Source organism: Motacilla alba, chromosome 4A (genome assembly GCF_015832195.1).
Source record: "Motacilla alba alba isolate MOTALB_02 chromosome 4A, Motacilla_alba_V1.0_pri, whole genome shotgun sequence".
NCBI classification, from domain to species: Eukaryota; Metazoa; Chordata; class Aves; order Passeriformes; family Motacillidae; genus Motacilla; species Motacilla alba.
This window is the reverse complement of record NC_052045.1, coordinates 18,802,658-18,824,735: the sequence shown is the minus strand read 5'-3', so window position 1 is coordinate 18,824,735 and position 22,078 is coordinate 18,802,658. Positions and strand designations below refer to the sequence as shown.

The 22,078-nt window shown below is 38.4% G+C and overlaps 1 protein-coding gene across 8 annotated transcripts in view; it reads left to right on the top strand.

The window, feature by feature from the left end:
• LRCH2 (leucine rich repeats and calponin homology domain containing 2) overlaps positions 1 to 22,078 on the top strand; it is a 42,404-nt gene that overhangs the window by 4,444 nt on the left and 15,882 nt on the right. For 4 of the 8 annotated variants that reach the window (XM_038164740.1, XM_038164739.1, XM_038164746.1 and 1 more), the window contains exons 2-13: positions 9,695 to 9,839; positions 12,571 to 12,697; positions 13,566 to 13,671; positions 13,773 to 13,909; positions 14,136 to 14,269; positions 14,398 to 14,485; positions 14,780 to 14,891; positions 15,206 to 15,303; positions 15,415 to 15,482; positions 15,716 to 15,820; positions 17,464 to 17,541; positions 20,956 to 21,024. In XM_038164740.1, coding sequence (XP_038020668.1) covers positions 9,695 to 9,839; positions 12,571 to 12,697; positions 13,566 to 13,671; positions 13,773 to 13,909; positions 14,136 to 14,269; positions 14,398 to 14,485; positions 14,780 to 14,891; positions 15,206 to 15,303; positions 15,415 to 15,482; positions 15,716 to 15,820; positions 17,464 to 17,541; positions 20,956 to 21,024 — 1,267 coding nt within the window. The remainder of the gene's footprint in view (positions 1 to 9,694; positions 9,840 to 12,570; positions 12,698 to 13,565; positions 13,672 to 13,772; positions 13,910 to 14,135; positions 14,270 to 14,397; positions 14,486 to 14,779; positions 14,892 to 15,205; positions 15,304 to 15,414; positions 15,483 to 15,715; positions 15,821 to 17,463; positions 17,542 to 20,955; positions 21,025 to 22,078) is intronic. The other 4 variants (XM_038164743.1, XM_038164742.1, XM_038164741.1 and 1 more) reach the window with 3 other exon arrangements.

Genomic DNA, 22,078 nt, shown 5'->3' with positions numbered 1-22,078 from the left:
GATTGCATTATGAAGAATACTGCCTATATCTTAATGTTTAAAAACCCAATAAATTTAGTGTTACAGCCTTATCTGAAACACTCACCTACAAAAAACATGCAACGTGTAATTTTTGGGTTATTACCATCTCCATCCATCAAAATTAAATTTGCCATTGTGTTGACTATTTTTGTGGTTTGAAATATCCAACATCTAAGGTTTGTAATATTTCTGTTTTGATCAACTAAGGAACTTTTTTGGATACATGTTTCTACTTGTTACTGATTATTTGCAGAGGTGGCAAATAATTTAGATTGTGAATTGTATTGCAAAATCTTGTGTGATAAAGAATAATGGAGTAGCTTTTGCTTTTTGAGATACTCTTTTTGGTGAAGTGTGTTTTCCCATTTGAGTTGTGCTACTTAGTTGGAGCTGATTCAAAAGTACATACTCATATTCCCAGCAAGGCTGGCATTTAATGCCGAAATCTGTCCTTAGCAAAAAGGTAACTAAATCAGGGCTGAAGGCTGGAGTTCCACAGAAGATGTGAAGTTACTTGATTTTTTTTTTTTTTTTTGGTGATAAAATAGTGGAATGGCTGTGGGAAGAGACTTCTGAGTTCTCTGCTGTTCTGTAGCTGTCCAGCAGTCTGATGTTCAGCATTCTTCCAGCCTGGCATTGTTTGCCACTTGGTAGGATAATGTGCTCACAGGTCTAGAGGAGGTCTCACACTTCAGGTGAAAATAAAAAATAAAGTCTTATACTCTAGTATAGAACTAAAATAGTTCAGTTCTTGGCAGACATGATTATCACAAATGTGTTTCCAAGTGTCAATGACTGACTTCTGAAAAAGTGTTTGTGTGGTTCAAAGGCTTGAAGGAGCCCTGAGCCTCGGCTCACTGGCAGCTGAGCAGGCGGTGTGACTGCACAGGAGCAAACCCCCGACCATCTGGGTGTTAAACCAAGCGCTCCTGCCATTTGTCACTTCAGCACCGCTCCCGTAGGTGGAAGCAGGATGTAGTGACCAGAACTTTTTTTGAAGACTGACCTAGAACTAAAAGGTTTCTGAGAGTGTTTGCTCCAAGTTGTTACATGCACTAATGAGAGGTACTGTAGAATGATTTTTAAGCTAATAGGAGAGGCTGCAGCCATTCTTCAACGCTGTCATGAGGTCTGGCATGAGTAGGACAGAGTCAGTGGGAGGCACCAGCCGGTAAGAGCAGATGCTGAAGTTGCTACAGCAGGGGCCTCCCGGTCTCAGGAGGAGGTGCTGGAATGGTTAGTAGACCCTGTTCACTCAGTGTCCTGGTTCAGGGCAGATTTGGGAGAGAAGCCCCAAAGGGGCTCCTCTGGAAAAGCAGATTCAATTGGCCCCTCCCCCCGACCGGTTCGGGAGAAAATACCTCCTTAGAGAAAAGTGGAAAACCCCTGGTTATTAAACAATAAAACCTAAACAATATTGAACAGTAAAACCTCTTGCTGCTCCAAAACAGCTGTCAAACTCAGAAAAGCCCCCTCCCCGGGCTGCAGCTCGGCTCACTCAGTCTCTTGGCAGTGCCTCCGGCGCTGGAAATGCCGCGGCCCAGGCCCGGCCCGGCGGCGCAGGTGCGAGCTGCCGCTGCTCTGCTGGGTGTTCGGGCCAGAGCAGGGTTAACCAGCTCCAAAGAAAAGGGAAAGAACCACACTCCGGGCAACTTCTTTGCCTCAGCTAGCTAAAACTAAACGAAACAAAGGAGAGCTCTGTCCCGCTGTCTGTCCGTCCGCAGACAGCGCAGTGCAGGAGCAGGAATGTGGAGGAGTGAGAGCAGTGTCTGGAAACAAACTGCGCGCTTCTTCCTCCCCCTTCACTCTCTGGAGCAAGCCTGAAAGGTGCAAAACCTATTATTCACCATAAACAGAACAAGACGATTGGGGATAAAAGCATCATACAGTCAACCGAGGACACTCAGTGCTCATGGACTGCTGGATTACTCAGTTTCTTCAGGTTTTTTTCTGCTTTGATCTTAATGCAGTTGCCTTGTTCTCCAATGTTCTTTGTTTTCCAGCAGTTTAGCTTACTTCAAAAATATTTCTGCTCAGTTTATCCAGTGACAAACCATTTTATCTGCACAAAAGATAAGTCATGTAGTAAACACTGATTACTGCAGGTTGGTTGTAGCTTGTCTCATGTCTATTTAGATTGTAAGCTTGTCAGGACAAAGGTTTGGATGTGTGTTACTGAGCATACAGAGGCTGCTGTAAGTGTTGGGAATTTTGTGTATATTTGAGATATTCCTTAATAAACCCAGGCTTTGCTTCATTGCCAGATGAGGATTACTTTTCCTTTATATTACTTGTCTGTGAGACAGAAATTTGGAATTAAAAATTTTCAAAGCCAGAAAAGAAATTGTCAGCATTAAACCGATCAATGATGGTGAGTTTAAGTGGAAGATGCCCTGTGCTGTAATATGGCAGCTTAAGAAGTCTTGCTAACTTGTCAAGAAAATACTCTTTCTGGTAGTAAAGCATTTTAAGAATTATACTCTAGACTAAATACCCAAGTGCCAAAACAAAAAAAGCTTCCAGTGGGATTTTCTGCTTACCAGTTCAAACTCTGAAAGGTTTGTGGAGCCAAGACACTTTCAGTAATGGAGAGGAAAATAATCCTTGATGTGAAGTAATGGATTATGTCCTTTTGACATGCTATGTGAATTTACACCTTCACACGCCAGACTGAGGAGTGATCCTGGTTATGCATTCTTTCTTTTCCATTGAAATCATGCTGTGCTAAAATAGCTGAACACACTCCAGAGTTGGAGCACTGTGTTATCTTGTTTTGGAGATGTCTGGACCTTTCTAATGTTGCGATGTGGCGAAGAATTCATCTGTTGAGTTCATCCTCACGTTGCAAAATGTAGAATATGTAAAATTTTCTTGAGAAAGGATGTTCCTTGATCTTTGTGTACTTTCAAGCCTGCTCAGCAAGGAGGGTAGCAACTAACAGGTAAGACCTAAGTGATGTCCAGATGTTAAAAAAACAAATTAGTGGTTTATGAATTGCCTTTGGATTTAGGGCTTGACAGGCTTCAGTGATCTCAGATGTGGGGGCAGTTAACAAGGCTTGGGAAGAAGGATGTAACACTGACAGTGGACGCAGGAAGTGCGGAACACACGTCACAAGGATAGTTGGCAGAACCCCCAAGATAAGGATGAATCCTATAAAGCCAACTCGGCATCTCTGCTGAATCAGTTCTGAGTGGATCAAAGGTAATTCTGGCAGGGGGAGATCACAGCAGTGACTGATGGACCACCAAGCCAAGAAGCCCACTGACCCAAAGGAAGAGAGACTGGGCACATGGAGTAATTAGCATGAGAAACAAGAGAGGTCCTTAGCCCATGGAAGATAGAGCGCTGATTGTAAGGAGAACTATGTAACTTGCAGCCAATGAACACTAATTCCTTTCTTTGCTAAAATGTATAAATAATAAGAAGTTTTGACAGTTGGTGTGCTTGACTTGCAGAATACCCCTGAGCACCCAGGCTTGCACAACTCTGAAATAAATAATCAGTGCCTCTCAAGTGTGCTTGTTGCACCTCAAGTAGCAAATCTGATTTGTGTGGACAACACTGGCAGTGCTGTGCAGCAGATCAACACCAGCACGCCCCCAACTTGTTCCAGCCTTTAGATCAGAGCTTCTGGTGTAGTTTTCTACTGGTAAAGATTTCAGGAAAAACCTCACATACCTGAACCAACATGTGGTGAGCAAAGGCAGCTTACATGAAAAACAAGAACTGCCAATTTAGATATGTTCAGTGTGGGTGCACCCAGTGTAGACTGGGAGACTGGGCTTAGTGAGGGTGGGCTGGAATAGTGGGTTCCTTAAGGCTGCTTTGATTTCAGAGCCAGTGTGCTGCATCTCAGTTCTTTCTGCCTGGTAGCAGAAATGTGAGAGACAACCATTGATTGGTCTGGCAAGTTACAGAAACATTTCTGTCATGTGGAAGAACTGTTCAGTCTGACAGGGTGTTTTATTTTTTATTGAAGTCTCAAAAGTAGTAAAAGTGTATTTTTAAAAAGCATTTTGTTTTTTGTGCAGAAGTATTGATTAGCATGAAAAGCCAAGAACTCAGATACTGTCAAAAGGAATTTCTGGTTGCCTGTACAGCCCTTCCTCTCTACTTGATGAGAAAACTCAATTATGTGGTTCTTTGTTGTCATTTTAATTGCACAGATCAAGTCTGTAACTAAACTTAGGGGCAGGGAACCATAAAGCAGGTATTTCCTAGATCTTCAGTTGTTGGATTTAGAATCCAAATACCATTTTGATATCTGTTTGTAATACCTTTTCACAAAACTAGAAGTTATTCCACACTGTCAAACGCCTAGTTGAAAAAAAAATAAAAGCTGCTGTTAGCCACCTCTAGTCCTGGGAGTGTTTTTTCTTTCATTTAAACAGAGGACAGACTGCTTCTACTTGACTTGAGTATACACAACAGATAAAAATCAAGTTAAATACTGCTACATAAGCTTTTAAGAGTAGACTTCAAATGTACGTAGCTTTCCTTGACAATTTGCAGTGAGTTAAGTTCCTGAGAGCTACAGGGTTTTGGCAGGTCTTCTCAGCTTCCTTACTGTGCATAGGAGCTGATGGGTGCTCAGTTTCTTCTGTGTTGTCCCTCACCATTGCTCTTGATGTTGGAGAGCAAATGTTGTTTTCTATGGGAAAGACACAGTTTCTTAGATTTATGGTGCTTTAATTCTTGAACATTCTTTGCCAGTAAGTTCAAAATTGTTGGTCTCCTTTGCAACTGAAGTAGTTGGTGTTTTTATCAGTATAGGAACTCATTCTACATCTGGATGTATTCTAATTGTTCATTGCTTCATTTTGCAACATAAGTAAGTCTGAAGAATTCTGGGGTTTATCATTTAATTACCCAGGTTTGTTTTTGCTTTGAAGGGAAAATTTAAAAACATTTCTGTCACTCATCGTACATTAAGATTGGAATGTGAGACTTCAAGTAGATATGTAGAGTTTGAGGGAAATGCTAGAGGGACATCCCATTTGAGGTGAGCTTGGGAAGCTGAAGACTTCCTTTCTCCTGAGGCACCTTCTCCAGTTTGTTGAGAAACTATCCAAGGCAGAAAGAGATCTGTCTGCTGCGACTAACCACAGCGATGGCACTTAGCATGAACAAACCCATTTCATTGTTTATGTAACAAAGCTTTCTTCAGTCAGTGGTTTGTGGACATTGACAGCTTGTGCCTCCTGCAGAGACCACATGCAGGTGTTGCTGTAGTGTTTGAGGCTACTTTTTCCTTCTCCAGAATCATCTTGCATCTGACAGACAAATGAGTTTTACCCATGTTCTGTGCAGTGATCTCAGATTCATGTTTAGATTGACTAAAAGAGTATCTTTGGGATCAGGTCTGAACACTTGTTTTTAAGCATCTGTTGTCTTCTGTAGGATTAATTTTGCAGTTACAACTGTTCTTAGATTTTGGTTGGCTTCAGCTAAAGCATTGCTAGGAAAATTTACCTGTGATGAATTAGGAGAGCAGTTCTGGGTTTTGTGGGGTGAGGAATGTGGAGGTTTTATCATCTAGTTTCTTAATACAGTTTTGGAGCAAAAGCCTGACACCAATATCCTTGATCAGCAAGGTATTTTTATGAAAAATATTATAAAAAAATCAAGATGAGGTTCAGTGTAAATTTCCTAGCTGAGCCTGTTATTTCAAATTCAACATGTAGTATATGTAATATGTGAATATAGAAGGAACTCTACTGGCTTAAATAAAAGGCCAGTCTGTTGTATCAGCATGCTCCTGATGGGAAGCAGTACTGCATCCTTAGGGAAAAGTGCAAAACCAAGGCAGATGTGATGGTAATACTACTTAAATACCTGGCTGCACACTCCTGTAACCTGACGGCTTGAGCTTTTTGTTTTCCCTCTTGATCGTGGCTTAAATTGATAGAAGATAACTTCTCACTTCCTGTAGCTTCCCTTCCAGACTGATTTCCTAGAATTCTTTCCTTTTCTTCTTTCTATATAGTGTTTTTTAATCACCATCTTATAGTAACTAAAGACTTTACTTTTTCTGTCAAAAGAAAACTAAAGGGCAAACCGACTTCTTCATATTTTTCTAGTTCCTCTTTCAAATTTAACCTTAGTAATGGTGTACTTCTTAGTTTCATTGTTCCTGCAGAGATAATGTATTGAAATACCCTGTGATTCATGAGCAGGCATGGGTAGTGTCTTCTGGTTAGTCCTCACATAACACTTCCACTGAGAGTTTTCCAGTCTACTGGTTAAGCAAAGGATTCCTATAATGTCACTTCTAGAGGAAATGTCAATCTAAATCATCTGTGGTTCTGCATTTAGCACTTTCCTTGCTCCTCCAGTGTATTAACCCTTACAAAGCCATCCTCAAGTGCTAGCAGCCTGCTTTCAGGTGAAATGGAAGCTGTCTTTTTTTATAGAGGAGCACTCTATTCCTAAAGTTTCTTCCTTTTTTCAGACTGTATTTTCTTGGTCATCTGTTGTATTATTAGTCTTCAAAAAGTACCTAAATTGCATACGTTTCACATCTACATTTTATTTACCATAATAGGCAATACTGTCTCATAAACTTCTTGCTTGATATGAAAATGGTTTTGGAGTAGAAATCATCCTTTAGTTTGGATAAAAATAGCTTTACTTGATTTTAAAAAGCTGCAAGTACATTCAGTATGAGAATATTGTGGAAAACTGTAGATACTCAAATCTTTCTCTTCATAAAAGTCAGGACCAACCCCTGGAGTTATTCTAATGCTGTTTTGCAATGATGGAATGAAAAATTGCTTGGAATAAAAGTCATGCTATCTCCCACCTCTTTATTTACCTTTTTTATTTTATTGTTGAAAGATAGTGGGTGTCATTGCCTATTATAATAGGATTTCTGGGTTTCATAATAAAAAAATGCACTCCTTGCCCCACAGTGTCTTCGAAGGCATTGTTTCCAGAGAAGTGGTTTCTACAGTAGTACACAAATACGGTGCCCTTGATATGTGTTTTGGTGTGCAGCTGTATGGATTCTGTACCTGGGCACACTGAGAGGTTCCAGCCAGACTGTGCTGCTGTGATTTGTGTCAGGCCAGGCTGGAAACCACAGCTGCATTATGTTCCCTGTAGGCTATTACACCCTTGGTCCACTTGTCCAGAGCAGAGTCTTGGTGCATCCTCTGCTTGTTGTCTGGCCTTGCCTCTAGATTTTATTTCTGCAGAAGAAATAGCAAAGCTGTTTTTAACCTGGGACTTTACAAGATGTGTGGTTGAGGTGTGGCTGGAAGCAAATACAGCAGCAAAATTTTTGTGGTGCCCTTGAACCTTCTTGTTCAGGTCTACAGTGCATCTCCTGGGACAGTGGCAGTAGGGCGGGATTCTCTCTTTTGTTTTGTGGACTAGATCTTTGTACCAGCCTTCAGTCACCTTTCCAGCTGCTGATAAAACCAAATCAGGAAGAGGCTTAAAGCTGGGGTTTTTTTCACGATGGGGTTGTATGAACGGCTTCAGCATGTGATGGAGGTTGTAGAACTGGGCCAGCAATAAAACTGTGGGCATCTCTTGTGCATGCAGGTGTTGCACTCTGCTGAATATTAGAACAAGAGAGCATTTGTTTAAGAAGGGTTTTGCAGAAAACCTTCGTGTGAAAGCTGTCACTTTTCTGTAACATTCTGAAAACTGATATAGTGGAAAACTGAGAATGAACTTCACTGGTTGTGAAAACCTTCTCAAGCATGCTATTTTTTTTTAAATAAACTTTTTAGGTTTTGTTGAGATGTTCAGTTATTTTTTTGTTGAGAAGTTCAGTTTTAGTTAACTTTATTCCATTTTTCTCACAGTTCATTAGGAATGCCATTCCTTCAACCTAGGAACATATTTTTCTGCCTCTTGCAGGTAGAGTTTGCAGAATTCTGCATCAGCAGTAGATACTCTGATTTTTAGGAAGACTTTGTGATGCCTAAGCTTGAGAATGTTTTTTTAGAAATAATGGAATGACAGCCAGAAAGTACATAAAATTTCACATATTCTAGACTTCAAGAAGTGAAGTTAAAGCTACTACCAAAAATAACGCCCCAGGAAGATGGTGTTTCATGGTACCGGTCCATTTTGTTTGCTGGTCACCTGCAGCACGCTGTGGAGGCCGTTCCCTCTGCTCAGCACCCTGGTGTCCTACGTTCAGCCTGTTGTGTGCAGCATCACAGGGTGTTCTCTGCACAGCTTTCCTCTACCCTTCTGTCCTGTAGCTCTTGCTGCTGTGAGCAGGGATCTGCCACAGGTAAGCCTTTGTTCACACCATGAATGTGTGTGAGCTATGTGAGGTGAGCCTTTATTCACTCTGGGTGTCTGCCAGGGGAGGTCCTGGCTCTCATCCCATCCCTCCAGCTGGGTGCTGTCTGTGCCCTTCCTGAAGGCACATTCTGTCCTGTTCGCCAGTGATGAAGAAGCTAAGCAATATTGATTGCAGTGTTGACCCTGAGAAATGCTGCTCGTAGCTGGTTTGCCAGTTAAACTTCAGCTTGTTGAGCTCTCTTTGAACCTGAAAATGACTTGGAGCCAATTTTCCAACCCTTTTCTAGATTGTTTGCAAAGCTGTTCGTTCCAGTGATACTGTGATGGGAACTAAGCAGAAACAGTTATTCCATGTGAGTGTTAAAAACTGAGAACTAAAGCCTGAAATAGCAAGGGATCTGTATTACTTCTCTGTTAAAAGAGTTTGTTCAGCATTTCTGAGAAACCACATCCTTTTGAAATGTCTTGAGTTGGCAGCTAGAGTTCCTTTCAGAAGACTAGGGAGTTGTTCTCAAGTAAATATCTCTTTCTTCCAAGGTAGTTTAGTAGACTTTTGATGGCACAGGTTTTGGTAGTTTAGCTGATAATTTCCAGGATTCTTGGGTCACATTTCATTTGTATTTTCTGGTTCTTTTCAAGGTTTCATATAGTCAGAGGTGCTGTGCATTTTGGTAATGCTCTGTTTTGTCATAACTCCTGCATGCAGATTTGCATAATGCAGTCATGCATTGTCAGAATAACTTTAGCTCAAGAATTGTGTTTCCATGGTCAAAGATCTCTCCTTTTTCTGCTTTTGGGCCAGGGTAAATTGCATCTTGACTTTTATATATAAATATCTGTGGCATTGGTTTATGCAGCTTTATCCTCTTTTTAGTTAAATTAGAAATGTGTAGCTGGAGAATGTCAGTTACTGTGTAAGGGTGCTTTGAGAACTTGGCTTTAGCATTGCAGATATATTGTACACAATGACATTGGATTCTAATGTAGCTGTCAAACAGGAGAAATAACTTCAAATTTTTGCCTTGATTTACTGTTGTACCTAGAGTTGGAGGCAAAGAAACCCAAGAATTGCACAGAACGAAGACTTGATAGAGGAGGGACAATCATAATTGATATTCAGTGTCATTGTAACTGTAACTATGTAGTAGGAAATGTATTTTTGAATTCCTGTCACTCTTCTACTTTCTGTTGTAATTGCATATTGAGCAATAATCTTTCAGTATTTTAAGGCTCTTTTGTGTATTAATTATATGCAGTAGCATCTGGTAAAACTGAATTATTTTACACTTCTTGCAGCACCTTAATTTTTAGGAGCATGACAAGAATAACAGCGGGTACTTTTATCTCCTCTTACTGCAGAGAAAGTCTTGACTAAAAAAGGATTTTTTTTTCTGTTTGCTTCTAGATCTTTCAAAGAACAGATTTACTGAAATTCCTCCTGATGTCTGGCTGTTTGCACCACTGGAAACTTTAAATTTGTATCACAACTGCATCAAATCCATTCCAGAATCTATTAAAAACCTGCAAATGCTTACCTACCTTAACATTAGGTGAGTAATGGTGGTTGGTTTTGCTCTTTATTTAACAAATCTCCTTAGAGAGCTGGCATTTTGCTTCATCAGGTCATTGTGTTTGCAGAGTTTTCTTTGTTTCTGATCCTATGTAGACAGTGTTCAGAAACCACAACTGGAAATTTACTGCTATCAAGAGGCTAAATTACTCTGGCCAGAAAGTCCTGTTCATTTTGCACATTACTTACATCCCCTGCTGTACTGCTCTTTTTAAACTTGGGAATCATATGGTTGGATTTTCTCACTAGAACAGAAGAATGATATGAGCTCTGGAAGGTGAGGGAATCTAGAAAAATTTTCCTGACCCTATTTTCTGCAATACTCCTTGTTTCTGATATTACCTGCATCAAATCCAAAACAATTTTCTCAGTTAAGAGCTATTTACATCCCCAAAACCTACTGCAAATACCCATTCCTACAGTACTAATTCATAAGTAAGGTGCCCTGTCACAACTTTAAAGAGGATGTTTATGGTACAAAACCACAATATTTTCTGAAAGAAATAGGGCCTAACTTTCTTCAGCAGCAAGCTATTTCTCTTTTGATGGTGTTTGAGAGGCAGAATACACTTCTTTACACAGAAATGCTATGTAGTTCTAACTCTTCTTTCAGGAGTCAACTCTCCTGATGATCCTTTGCCAGACTGTGCCTTATCCTCATTTCTGTGCTCCTGTCCAAGGAGTGATCTGCAGTGCAGGAACGTGTGGGCTGTAGCATTGGAGAACAGGCTAAAATCTTGCCTTCCTAGCTCAGGGGCTTTGTTACAGGAGAAAGTCACATTCTAATTTGGGCTTCAGATGGTGGAAGAAATGTATTGTGCGTTTCATTTTGAAGTAAAGCAGGCAGCTCCTAAAAATCCCAAAAACCTGAAAAAAACAGAGGAAATCTATGTAAGTGACATGAATGCCTGCTTCATTGCCACATTTTTATAGTCAGTTCAAAAAAAGTTAACTTGCTGTCCTGGTTCAGGGCAGATTTGGGAGAGAAGCCCCAAAGGGGCTCCTCTGGAAAAGCAGATTCAATTGGCCCCTCCCCCCGACCGGTTCGGGAGAAAATACCTCCTTAGAGAAAAGTGGAAAACCCCTGGTTATTAAACAATAAAACCTAAACAATATTGAACAGTAAAACCTCTTGCTGCTCCAAAACAGCTGTCAAACTCAGAAAAGCCCCCTCCCCGGGCTGCAGCTCGGCTCACTCAGTCTCTTGGCAGTGCCTCCGGCGCTGGAAATGCCGCGGCCCAGGCCCGGCCCGGCGGCGCAGGTGCGAGCTGCCGCTGCTCTGCTGGCTGTTCGGGCCAGAGCAGGGTTAACCAGCTCCAAAGAAAAGGGAAAGAACCACACTCCGGGCAACTTCTTTGCCTCAGCTAGCTAAAACTAAACGAAACAAAGGAGAGCTCTGTCCCGCTGTCTGTCCGTCCGCAGACAGCGCAGTGCAGGAGCAGGAATGTGGAGGAGTGAGAGCAGTGTCTGGAAACAAACTGCGCGCTTCTTCCTCCCCCTTCACTCTCTGGAGCAAGCCTGAAAGGTGCAAAACCTATTATTCACCATAAACAGAACAAGACATAAAAGCATCATACAGTCAACCGAGGACACTTGCATAGTACATTTTTGCTTCTCATGCCTTCAACCAAAAAAGCCTGGCATATCTGCCTGAAATGCAACAGAAAAAGAGACTTAATGCATACCTAGATAAATAACTTCTCTGTATTTTTTCACTCAGAATTTCACAGAATTAATACATTGCTTTTATAAAAATACTGTTAGAAATTTCCTAAATTTTTACAGTTCTATAAACTGTATCTATGGAGAAAATATGAAAAAAAACTCCAAGATTTTTAGATTATGGAAACAGTGCTCTGACTTTATTTCAGCTAAGCACTAAAACTTCTGGTATTTTTCTTAATGTAGTATGAACCTGAGTATCAGCACTTAAAAGTAACTTTTTTGTCAAAAATAAAGCTAGCTCTACCTAAATCAACAGCAAGTACTGGTTTTTATTTTTTTACTTTTATGTGTGGAAGGAATTGCTTTCATATCACATCTGAACAAGCTTGCTTCCCAATGACTTTTTAAAATGTACCTTATTAGAAACATTTTATGTGCTTCTGGCAGTGGAAGTCCACTGTGTGGGTCATTTTTCAATGTAGATTTAAATCCAATAGTGGGTTACAGTGTATTTCATGTGCACAAAGCAGATATACATATATGCAGCTGGAAAATAATATACACAGAAGAAATACATTTTAATTAAGGCTTACTTTCCAGCCTGTTGCTCAGCAAAATAATTAAATGTTTAGGGCTTTTTGGGATGGTCAAGAGGGTCCCAATAACATGACATGAGAAGCAATAGAAACAGTATAAATTCTGCTTTGCAGACTGTCAAATCAGGTGGTTCTTCTGAAGGTACCAGCGGGATAAAAGTAAGCGTCAAACATTATTTCTTTTAACAGATTTTTCTGTACATTTTGGTGTTAGATTCTGCCCTAGTACATCCTCATTTCATTGAGTGAAATGGGGATCTAAAATTCACATAGCTGAAATAGGCTGTATCTGATAAGGAATTTGTGATGGACGCTGTAGATGAAATTGTAATAGGTGAAGAATGTGATCTGGGATGGGAGAAAAGTTGTACAATATTAATCTCAGACTCCCCGAGAGCTATATAAGAGATTATAATTCAGCCTTTCTTGTCCCTTTTTCTTGCTTTCAAGTCGAAATCTTTTGTCAACATTGCCAAAATATCTGTTTGATCTTCCACTGAAAGTTCTGGTTGTCAGTAATAACAAGCTGGTCTCCATTCCAGAAGAAATTGGAAAGTTGAGAGATCTAATGGAGTTGGTAAGTACAACTGTGAATCTTTGTAGTAAGTACACTTATAAGCACTATATATATATATAATATATATATATATATATATATGTAAGCTCTATATATATATAATATATTCTGTATAATAAATTATTACTATTTATAAAATATAGAAATACAAAATCTAATTTCAGTTACTGTGTTTTATTGATATTTTTGGTTTATTTTTCAAGGTTGTCAAACCCAGAATGCATGCTTGATGGTGATTAAGGACATAGTAGACAGTTTCATTCCAGTACCTATAGTATACCTATTTAGAACATAAGAAGGCTGGAAAGACTCTGTGATTGTTTAATCACTCTGGTCTACATAAATCAATATTAAATTAGTGTCAGAAATAGCTCTAGTCTCTGTTCACTTGATGCAGCTTTGTCACCCTCTAGTGCTTGTATCCAAAAAGCTGGTGAGCATGCTATTGCTATTGCCTGCTCTTTTTTAGTTTCATGGGTTGGTTCAAGATTTATTAAGGAAAAAGAATTTTTAGAAGAGGAGGAGAATGCCAGTCAATTGCCAGCAATAGCACAAGAAGTTTTTGACAGATCTGGGAACTACGCCAGGAACTCCTGATTCCTAGACTGCAGTATTCATTTCAAACCCAGTATTTCATCATTCATTGATTTAACTTCTTGAATTGAATTTCTGGAATCACTAAACACTTTAAAAAACCAGCAAGATCTGTTATGGTACATCTTCTCCATGGAAAATCCAAGATAGTTTGGTTTCTTTTCTCAGACTTCTGTCTTTTATTAGTATGCTTTGTTATAGTTTTGATCACAGTATTCCTCTGTGTAATTTCATTTAAGATGTTCAGTTGATTTATTAATTATGTCTTTCTTAGGATATTAGCTGTAATGAACTTCAGGTTCTTCCCCAGCAAATAGGAAAATTGCAGTCACTTAGAGAATTGAACATAAGAAGAAATAATCTCCATATGTTGCCAGATGGTGAGCTACTCATCTTCTTTCCATTGATGTAGGCAAATTAGGCAAAGTGTTAAGAAGATAACTGATTCTTTTTTTTGTTTGCCTTTTTTCCCTGAATGCAGAATTAGGAGACCTTCCCTTGGTAAAGCTGGACTTTTCTTGTAATAAAATTACAGAAATTCCCATTTGTTACAGAAAGTTACGTCACTTACAAGTTATAGTTTTGGATAACAATCCAATGCAGATACCACCAGCACAGGTTAGTATCAAAGCACACAAGTACAGAAATTTGCATTAGGATTTTAGAGGAAGCTGTTCTAAGTTATACTAATCAAGTTTCCTTTTTTTATTTAGCTGTATTTTGTGTATTTCTCCCTTTGGGGTGTTGTGACTGTAAATGCAGTGCTGCAGATATTTCTTGGGGTGTTGTCTCAGCAGACATGCTGTGTAATTAAGACTTCTTTTTTTTCCTGTGTTCCCAACAGATATGTTTAAAGGGCAAAGTACATATATTTAAATTCCTCAGTATTCAGGCGTGCCTCAGAATAGATAAAAAACCGGATTCCTTGGATCTTCCATCATTAGGTAAACGAATCCCCTCCCAGCCACTCACAGACAGGTGAGTAGTGGGATTTTTGAGTATAGAGAACATCTTTTGAAAAGGATGTTTATTTTCTTATGGAAAGTAAAACTACTGTTTCTTTCATTCTTGTGTGGGTATTTTATGTGTTATTTTTCTTAATGTAGCATGGAAGACTTTTATCCCAATAAAAACCATGGACCAGACTCTGGCATTGGAAGTGATAATGGGGATAAAAGGTTGTCCACTACAGAAGTGAGTATTTTTTTCACTGTTGAATTTGTAATTTCTGATTTTTTAGAACTTTTTTCTTTGTATTTTATATCATTTGAGAAATACCTCAGTAAGTTGCATTTAATATTCTTTCAGTATGTGTACAGTTGAGTTTAAACCCTTAGACTGCCATATCAGACACAAATTTTTTATATATTTGTTTAACTTTTTTGGTTAAGGTTGAATCTAATTAATATGATATGATGGGAATGTAGGAAATCATATAATAATACCATTTCCATGTCAATTCTGCACTAAATGTGAGTGTCTTTGCAGCCATCTGATGATGATACAATCAGCCTTCACTCCCAGGTGTCAGAATCAACAAGGGAACAGACATTAAGGAATGACAATCACGTAATGGGAAGTAAACTGGATCCGCAGAAAGGTAATACCACTTGTGCATTTGTTGTTTTAGGTAACAGAGATACTTTGCTTAGGTAATCTAATGTAAGAAAATGACACAAAATGACAGGACTATGTGTTGATATTGTATTTGCATCAGTTCAGAAAACAATGTAATAATCACAAGCAGAAAAGGCTTGAGGGAAAGGAAAAAAAAATATAGCTGAGAAAGGCACAATTTCTATATTTTGTCTTTATCTGACATTTTTCATAAGTACTTATTTCTCTCAGGAATAACATTTGATCAAGAGAACTGTTTTGATGTCTTTCCTGTTCTTCTTCATAAATCCTCCCTAGACCAAGAGGCGTTTGACTACATTGATCCCAACACAGAGGAGGGAGCTCTTCCTGAGCAGGGAGATGCACAGATTGTCCCCCTGCTCTCCTATGTCAAGGTACCAGAGACTGACAAAAGAAAAACTGTCCAGTAGCCTTGATTTTTTTTTTTCTTTTTTTTCCTGCCTTGATTCAATTCTGACTTTTTTTTTTTTTCCATTTTATTGAAGGAACGGGGAAAACATCCTGAGAAATCCCAGAAAATAGAACAAAACGAGGACTGGGGAGATGAAAAAAGGTAAATCTTCTTCATCTTTTTTGAGTTGTTTTTACTAGTAGTGGCAGGGGTGATAGTGGGGTTTTTTTTAAAGCTCCTTGCATATGGAGGAAAGAATTCTCATGTTGAGCAGAGTGTTCCTCTTGGACAGAGAATAAGCTGACAGGAAGCACTGCTTAGTTACTGCCATAATGAGCCATTTCTGTGTCTTGCTTCACTGAAGTCAGGCAGGTCACTAATGCTCAATTTTTCAGACTTCAGAAAGAACAGCTGCTGGCTGAAGATGATGATGAACTCAAAGAAGTGACTGACTTGAGAAAAATTGCAGCTCAGTTGTTGCAGCAAGAACAAAAACACAGGTATAACAATATTAGTTAAAATAACTTCTGTTACAGTTAATTTATTCTTTAACCTCTTATACCCAAAAGCTTTTGGCACCTTATTTTGAGAACAGTTTTGTCCAGCTGCTAAAGAGTGAAGTGACAGACTCTGTCAAGCTGCTTGTCCTGTGTTTCTTGTCTGAATTACACAACCTCCCCACAGTTTGTTTATGGCTGGTTATATTTATTCAGATACAAGCTAATTTAGGTTGCACTTCCTTCAGTCAATATCCTGTGGACTGAAGGGGAAATTTGTTTGAACATTATTCTGTCAAATGACAACATCTATGGATAAAGATAAACTATTCAACTGCTTGCCTTTCTCTGCTTCACTATGGGCATCTCAACAGAGCAGTTCTTGAAAAGGAGCCATGGAACAAGCAGCAGATTAAAGGAATGTAATAGAACAAGTTAGCAACTGTAAAATGAAAAACAGGAAGGAATAGCTGGGGTCACATAGAAATGGCCAGGCTGGTGTAGGAACAGTTTCTGTTCACTTCCTTTAACAAGCAGGCAAATGCTCTAAGGTACTTCTAGAGTAAACTCCTCTGAGAGGTGAAAGTTGTATTTAATAGTGGTTCATTAACTACAATAGTTCATAACACTCATTCATTATCCCACAGTAATGGATGCAAGTTCATACGAACTTAAACACTATGTCCTTTTTTTTCAAATTGCTGTGTAATTATGAGACTCTGCTGCTTTGCTTTTAAGATGGTTGAAATACACATGAAGCCCTCAGACAAACTGAGATCCCAATACTATGAATTGCAGGGTCTTAAAAATTCACCAGCATTTTATATTAGGTAAATATAGTAACAGTAGTGTGCATGTGTGAAAGATAAAATAGGTTTTGCATTGAGCTCCCAAGTCCTGCATTCAAGAATTGGTTGTTGTTCACAGGGAGGGGAAAAATAAGAATGAAATCTTAATGCTAGTATATTCTAGTACCTAAAGTACTGCAGATAAGGCCAAGAATGCATCATTTTCTCCTATTAAGGAAGAGAGAATGAGTGTGTTGGATGGTTTTTATGTTGCATGAAGCTCTTGTTTGATTACATATTTCCTGGTTATCTAATCATTTGAAATGCCAAGCCACTCCTCTTCTGAAGTACTGCAACTTGAATTTTACTCATCATATGTTGCTGTGTCTTAATGCAGTGGTCTTGCTAATTGTTCTGCTTTGTAATGAATTATGCAGATGTGCAATCATAATAATTCTTAAGTTTTATTTCTTAGTTTAGCATTTATGTTTTAAAGTTGGCTTATGTATCTTTAGGTATATGAGCTCAAAAGCTCCTCTAATAGAAAATTTAGCCCTGATTTTGAGTCCGTGGGGCTTCTTAACTGGCGATAAGAATATTATTTAGCATTTAGTGAAGATACTTCTGTGCTTATTTGTGGAAAATATGGTCAATCAGTGAACAGAATCCTCAGGGAGTTAAGCATCACAAAATAACTCCTTACTAATCACGTTTCTGTTTGTTCAGTGTATGTTTTTGTATTATGCAGTCTCCTCTCCTTTTTCTTGCTATGCTAATGACTTCCCTGTCCTCTCCCATCAACCTATCCTGCTTCCTCCTTCCGTCTTTGGCTTTGGTGTGCATGAAATGTGAATACAGACGAAGGCCACTAAGCTATAGAACTTCATTCAGTGAAAAGCTCTTCCAGAGGACCAGGGCGGCAGGACGTGCATCAAGGTATAAAGAGTTCAAATGTGGACAAAAGAAATGCTCTTGGCCATTTCTTGAACAAACACAGAGTTAAAGGGATTGGCTGAGTTAGCCTAAGATGTTTTGTTACCAAAGAACAGGTTGCAATATGTTCTTTGTTCTTTAGGATGAAATATTAAATAAGGAAAATATTTAATTAGGCAATTCTCCAAAGAACACTGTGAGGCCAAAAATAAAAGCTTTTATTTTTCTTCAAGTGTACAACCTCAGGTATAGTAGCTCATGCAAAGTGGTGCTTTTGGATGTTTGGAGTTTTGTTTGTTTGGTGGTTTTGTGTTGTTCGTTTGATACTTAGGTTTTAAAGTGATCATTTTCAGAGATAATTTGTTTTGCATTTGACCCATGATGGAAATATTTGTAATATACAAACCTCACCAGTAACATAAAATTGGAGTATAGTGTAGACTATACTCAAACATGTAGGTGTTGAATAAAGTGATTTCAGACTTAATTGTCTTATAAATTGAAGCTCTATAACTTATTCTGGATACTCCTTGTCTTTTTCAAAAGACAGTAGGGTAGTTTAGATTGAGTAATTTTCATTGGTTCCAAATGAGCCTGTTTGAATTTGCACCAAATTAAAGTCTGGGGTCTTACCTGGCAGCAGTGATTTCCTAAAACTGTTTAAACCCAGAAGAGCACAGCTTCAGTCACAAAGCAGAGCCAGATGTGAAGTCAGTGGACTGCTCTGGAACGAGTTGAAAATAAATCATCTTTGTCTCACTGCACAGGATGTCTAGTGTCTTTTTACACTTTAGAGATTCAAGGTAGTACTTGCTTGTCTAAACTTGAAGATAGCTAACCTTAAAATAACGCTACCATTTTCACTTCATTTGTGTCTGTTAATCATTGTTATGTTTGCACAAAATCTGACAGTATAAGTGGCTGAGAAGAGATTCCACTCTTTAAATCCTGAAACTTGAGAAAATATTTTCCAATATCTTTGTTGATCTTGCCACTGCCTTTCTCTCTCATCTGGTCAAGCACTTTGGAGTAGATACTGTGCTTCTATAATATAGAAGTAGAATATATAAATGTGTGGTGTTGAGTAATTCAGATTTTAAAAATTGTGTGAGTTTTAGAACCCTTTCAGAGGATTAGTTTGTGTGCTACCTCTGTAACAGCAGAATTGGTGTGCTTTGTAGGAATCATAAGTAGGAAATTAATTGCAGTTCTAGCTCAGTTATCCTATGCAAGTTCTTAGTTCATGAATCAGTCAGATCATCAGTATTTGGCCTGATAATTGACCTATACAATAAAGATTTGGGTTTAATGAGTGATGGCATGAGTGGCAGCAGTTGCTGAAATTTTAGACCATCAGCACCACACTTGAGTGTAACTTCTGAACTCAAACTACTTCTTCTTTCATGTTACATACTCTGCTTTGCATTGTATTTCCTGGAAGACAGTAATTAATGTGCCTGAAGTGATTTCCTCTGACCCCCTTTCAGCTGAACAAATTATTTTGCCAATTGTCTGCAATTTGGTAAATTCAGATTAATTTTTTTCACTATTTTATTTTGTTAAAAGCTTTCAAGTTCATTATTCCACAGAAAATTGAGATTTCTGTAACTGGGCTTGCAACATGTCAGATAATGAACTTGCTGTTATTCCCCCATCTATATTCTTCAGTTTTTAAACAGGAGCTTTCAAAAATTACTGCCTTTGTTTTATAAAGTATAAGAATATACTTTGTTTAAATAATTATAGTTCATGATGAACTCAATCATTAATTGTGTACATGTATCACAGAAATGGTGAAAAGCAGCTGAAAAGTGTATGTATATATATGTTAGAATTAGCTGGAATAGTTTTTCCTTGCATTTCATATAATAAGTATAGAAAAGGAATAGCCTGTATTATATACAATCATTGCATTTACGCTACAATGTCAGTTTTGGTGCAAGTGTTTCATTAATCTGAGTCTAATTCTTTTCTTTACTTGTAATTGTTGCTTGCTACAAAGTCTCACTGAATTTCTCATTGCTTTCAGTTGAAGACAAAGCTAGTTTGAATAGGGGTTCTCTTTAAAAAGTAATTACTTTAAAATAGCATCTTTATATTCTGGATTGATAACCCATGCTCTGAATATTTTTTTGGTTGCAATTTTTTCAGGCTGTAGTATAAATTAATCCTGGAATGCCCTCTCAAAACTTACGTTCTGAACACAAAATAAAGGAAGCAGATGCTACAGACTAAGTGCAGCAGGCATTTACAGGCTTAACTTTTACAGACATTTACAGGTTTACAGGCTTAACTTCTCATAATCCCATTAAACTAAGGGTCACACAATGAGAGGTTTATACTGCAAATGAGATTACTGAGCTCAGTTATCATAGTAATCAGAGAAGTTTGATTGAAAAATCATCAGTCATTTAAGGTTAATGGTTGTGCTACACTATGTAATGGTAAAGTAATATGAAAAAGGGGCCTACTGTTTTACTTTCTTCTATGGAATAGTTGGTTGGTTGTGATCTGATTCTTAATACATTCTAGTTCTCAATATAATTCTGTATAAATACACTTCCATCACACTTCTGCACATGAAGTCAGTGTCAAAGTGTAATATTGCTACCTTCAAGAGTTCAAAATTTTTCACTTAAGTTCAAGGGGATGCTTACTTGAAAACATTTATTCTTAAGTGTTACTGATAATTTTATTTTTAACACTTAAAACATCCATAATAGTGTGTATCATTTTCCTGTGCGCACACACACACACACACGCGCGGTATGCATTTGCTCCAGATGAAAACACCTTTCTGAATCTCTGTAAATATAGGCTTTTTTGGCTGTTTACCATTTAGAAAAATGGAATTTCCATTAAATTCTGCATTAAAATTTTCATTTAGTTCTTAGGCTGTGTTTCTCAATTTTCCACCTCACCTTTTTACCTACATTTCCTTTGCACTTGCGGTGTTTCTTTCTCAGCCACCTTCTCATCTGCCTCTCCTGACTGACTTTTTTGTGCTCAGTCTGTGTCTATCCTTGCTGGTCTGCTTTAGGTTGACTCTTTTGCCTCTTTTAAATTTAGGGAACAGTGAGGCTTTTAGAGAGCAGCATCACTTTACACACGTGTGAGATCAGTTGAAATAGTATCTATTTAGGGAGAAAAATAAGAGGAGACTTCATTTGTGTTTGAGTTATCACCAAGTTTTACTTCCTTAAAATACAGAACTTGAAATACTTTGAGAGCTGGAAATTATACACTTAATTCAAATGGAAGCAGGAATGGGCTTGGATTTCATATATGTACACACACATTTTAGTTTTGTGGAAGGTGCCACTTAATGTTCAAAACTTTTTTATTTACAGGAAATGTGATGCAGTAAAAGTAATATATTCTAAGGAAATTGCTTTAAATACTTTTTTTTTTCCCTAGGCTTCTTAATCATTCAGTTTCAGTAAACACAAGGAACAGGCCAAAGCAGCCAATGGAATCTGAAAAATGGTATTGATATACTTAAATATATCACACCTTTCAATCTTTTATTATTTTCACTTTTGTTCATTGTGTTACTACTGCCATCTTCTGTCATAATGCTTTTAAAAGCTCATGATGAAATTGAAGCTACAAGAGTAATCTATTCTTGAGCTTCTTTCTTTCAGATAAAAAAAAATCTGTTCTTCTGAGCATTTAGGAAAGTAGGTGTCATACAGAAACAAATTTGTAGGTCTGATTATGGCAGCAATTAATTTGTTTCAGAGCTCCAGTTCCAATGTGAAGGTTGTAGTTCCTCCCACAGGTGATGGTACTGTGCAGATGTCTTATCCTGTGTTACACAGGGTGGCACTGGAACTGTGCTTAGGCATCTAAATTTTCCTCCTTGGCAGTCCTTTTGTGCTCTTAAGAGCTGTAGGAAAAGCATTGCTGGGAGTTCAGCCTACAACACCTTTATTGTTTGTGAACGGTTACTGATGAATCAGCTGAGAAATCCACCGTCTGCAGGAGCTGTATTTGGGCTTTACTGAGGAATCCACTGTCTGCAGGAGCTGTATTTGGGCTTTACTGAGGAATCCACTGTCTGCAGGAGCTGTATTTGGGCTTTACTGAGGAATCCACTGTCTGCAGGAGCTGTATTTGGGCTTTACTGAGGAATCCACTGTCTGCAGGAGCTGTATTTGGGCTTTACTGAGGAATCCACTGTCTGCAGGAGCTGTATTTGGGCTTTACTGAGGAATCCACTGTCTGCAGGAGCTGTATTTGGGCTTTACTGAGGAATCCACTGTCTGCAGGAGCTGTATTTGGGCTTTACTGAGGAATCCACTGTCTGCAGGAGCTGTATTTAGGCTTTTTCTTTGAATTAAAAAAAAAAAAGCACAACACCCACACACACAACAAAGCAAAAAAAAAAAAAAACAAAAAAAAAAAACCTACAACAAAAAAACCCAAAAACCCCCCAACAACAAACCCAGAAACCATAAATAATCAGAAATACCCACAGCCTTGTCTTTAGGGAGCTGGGAAATGTCCTGACCTACGTGGTGAGAAAAAAGCTGGTGGT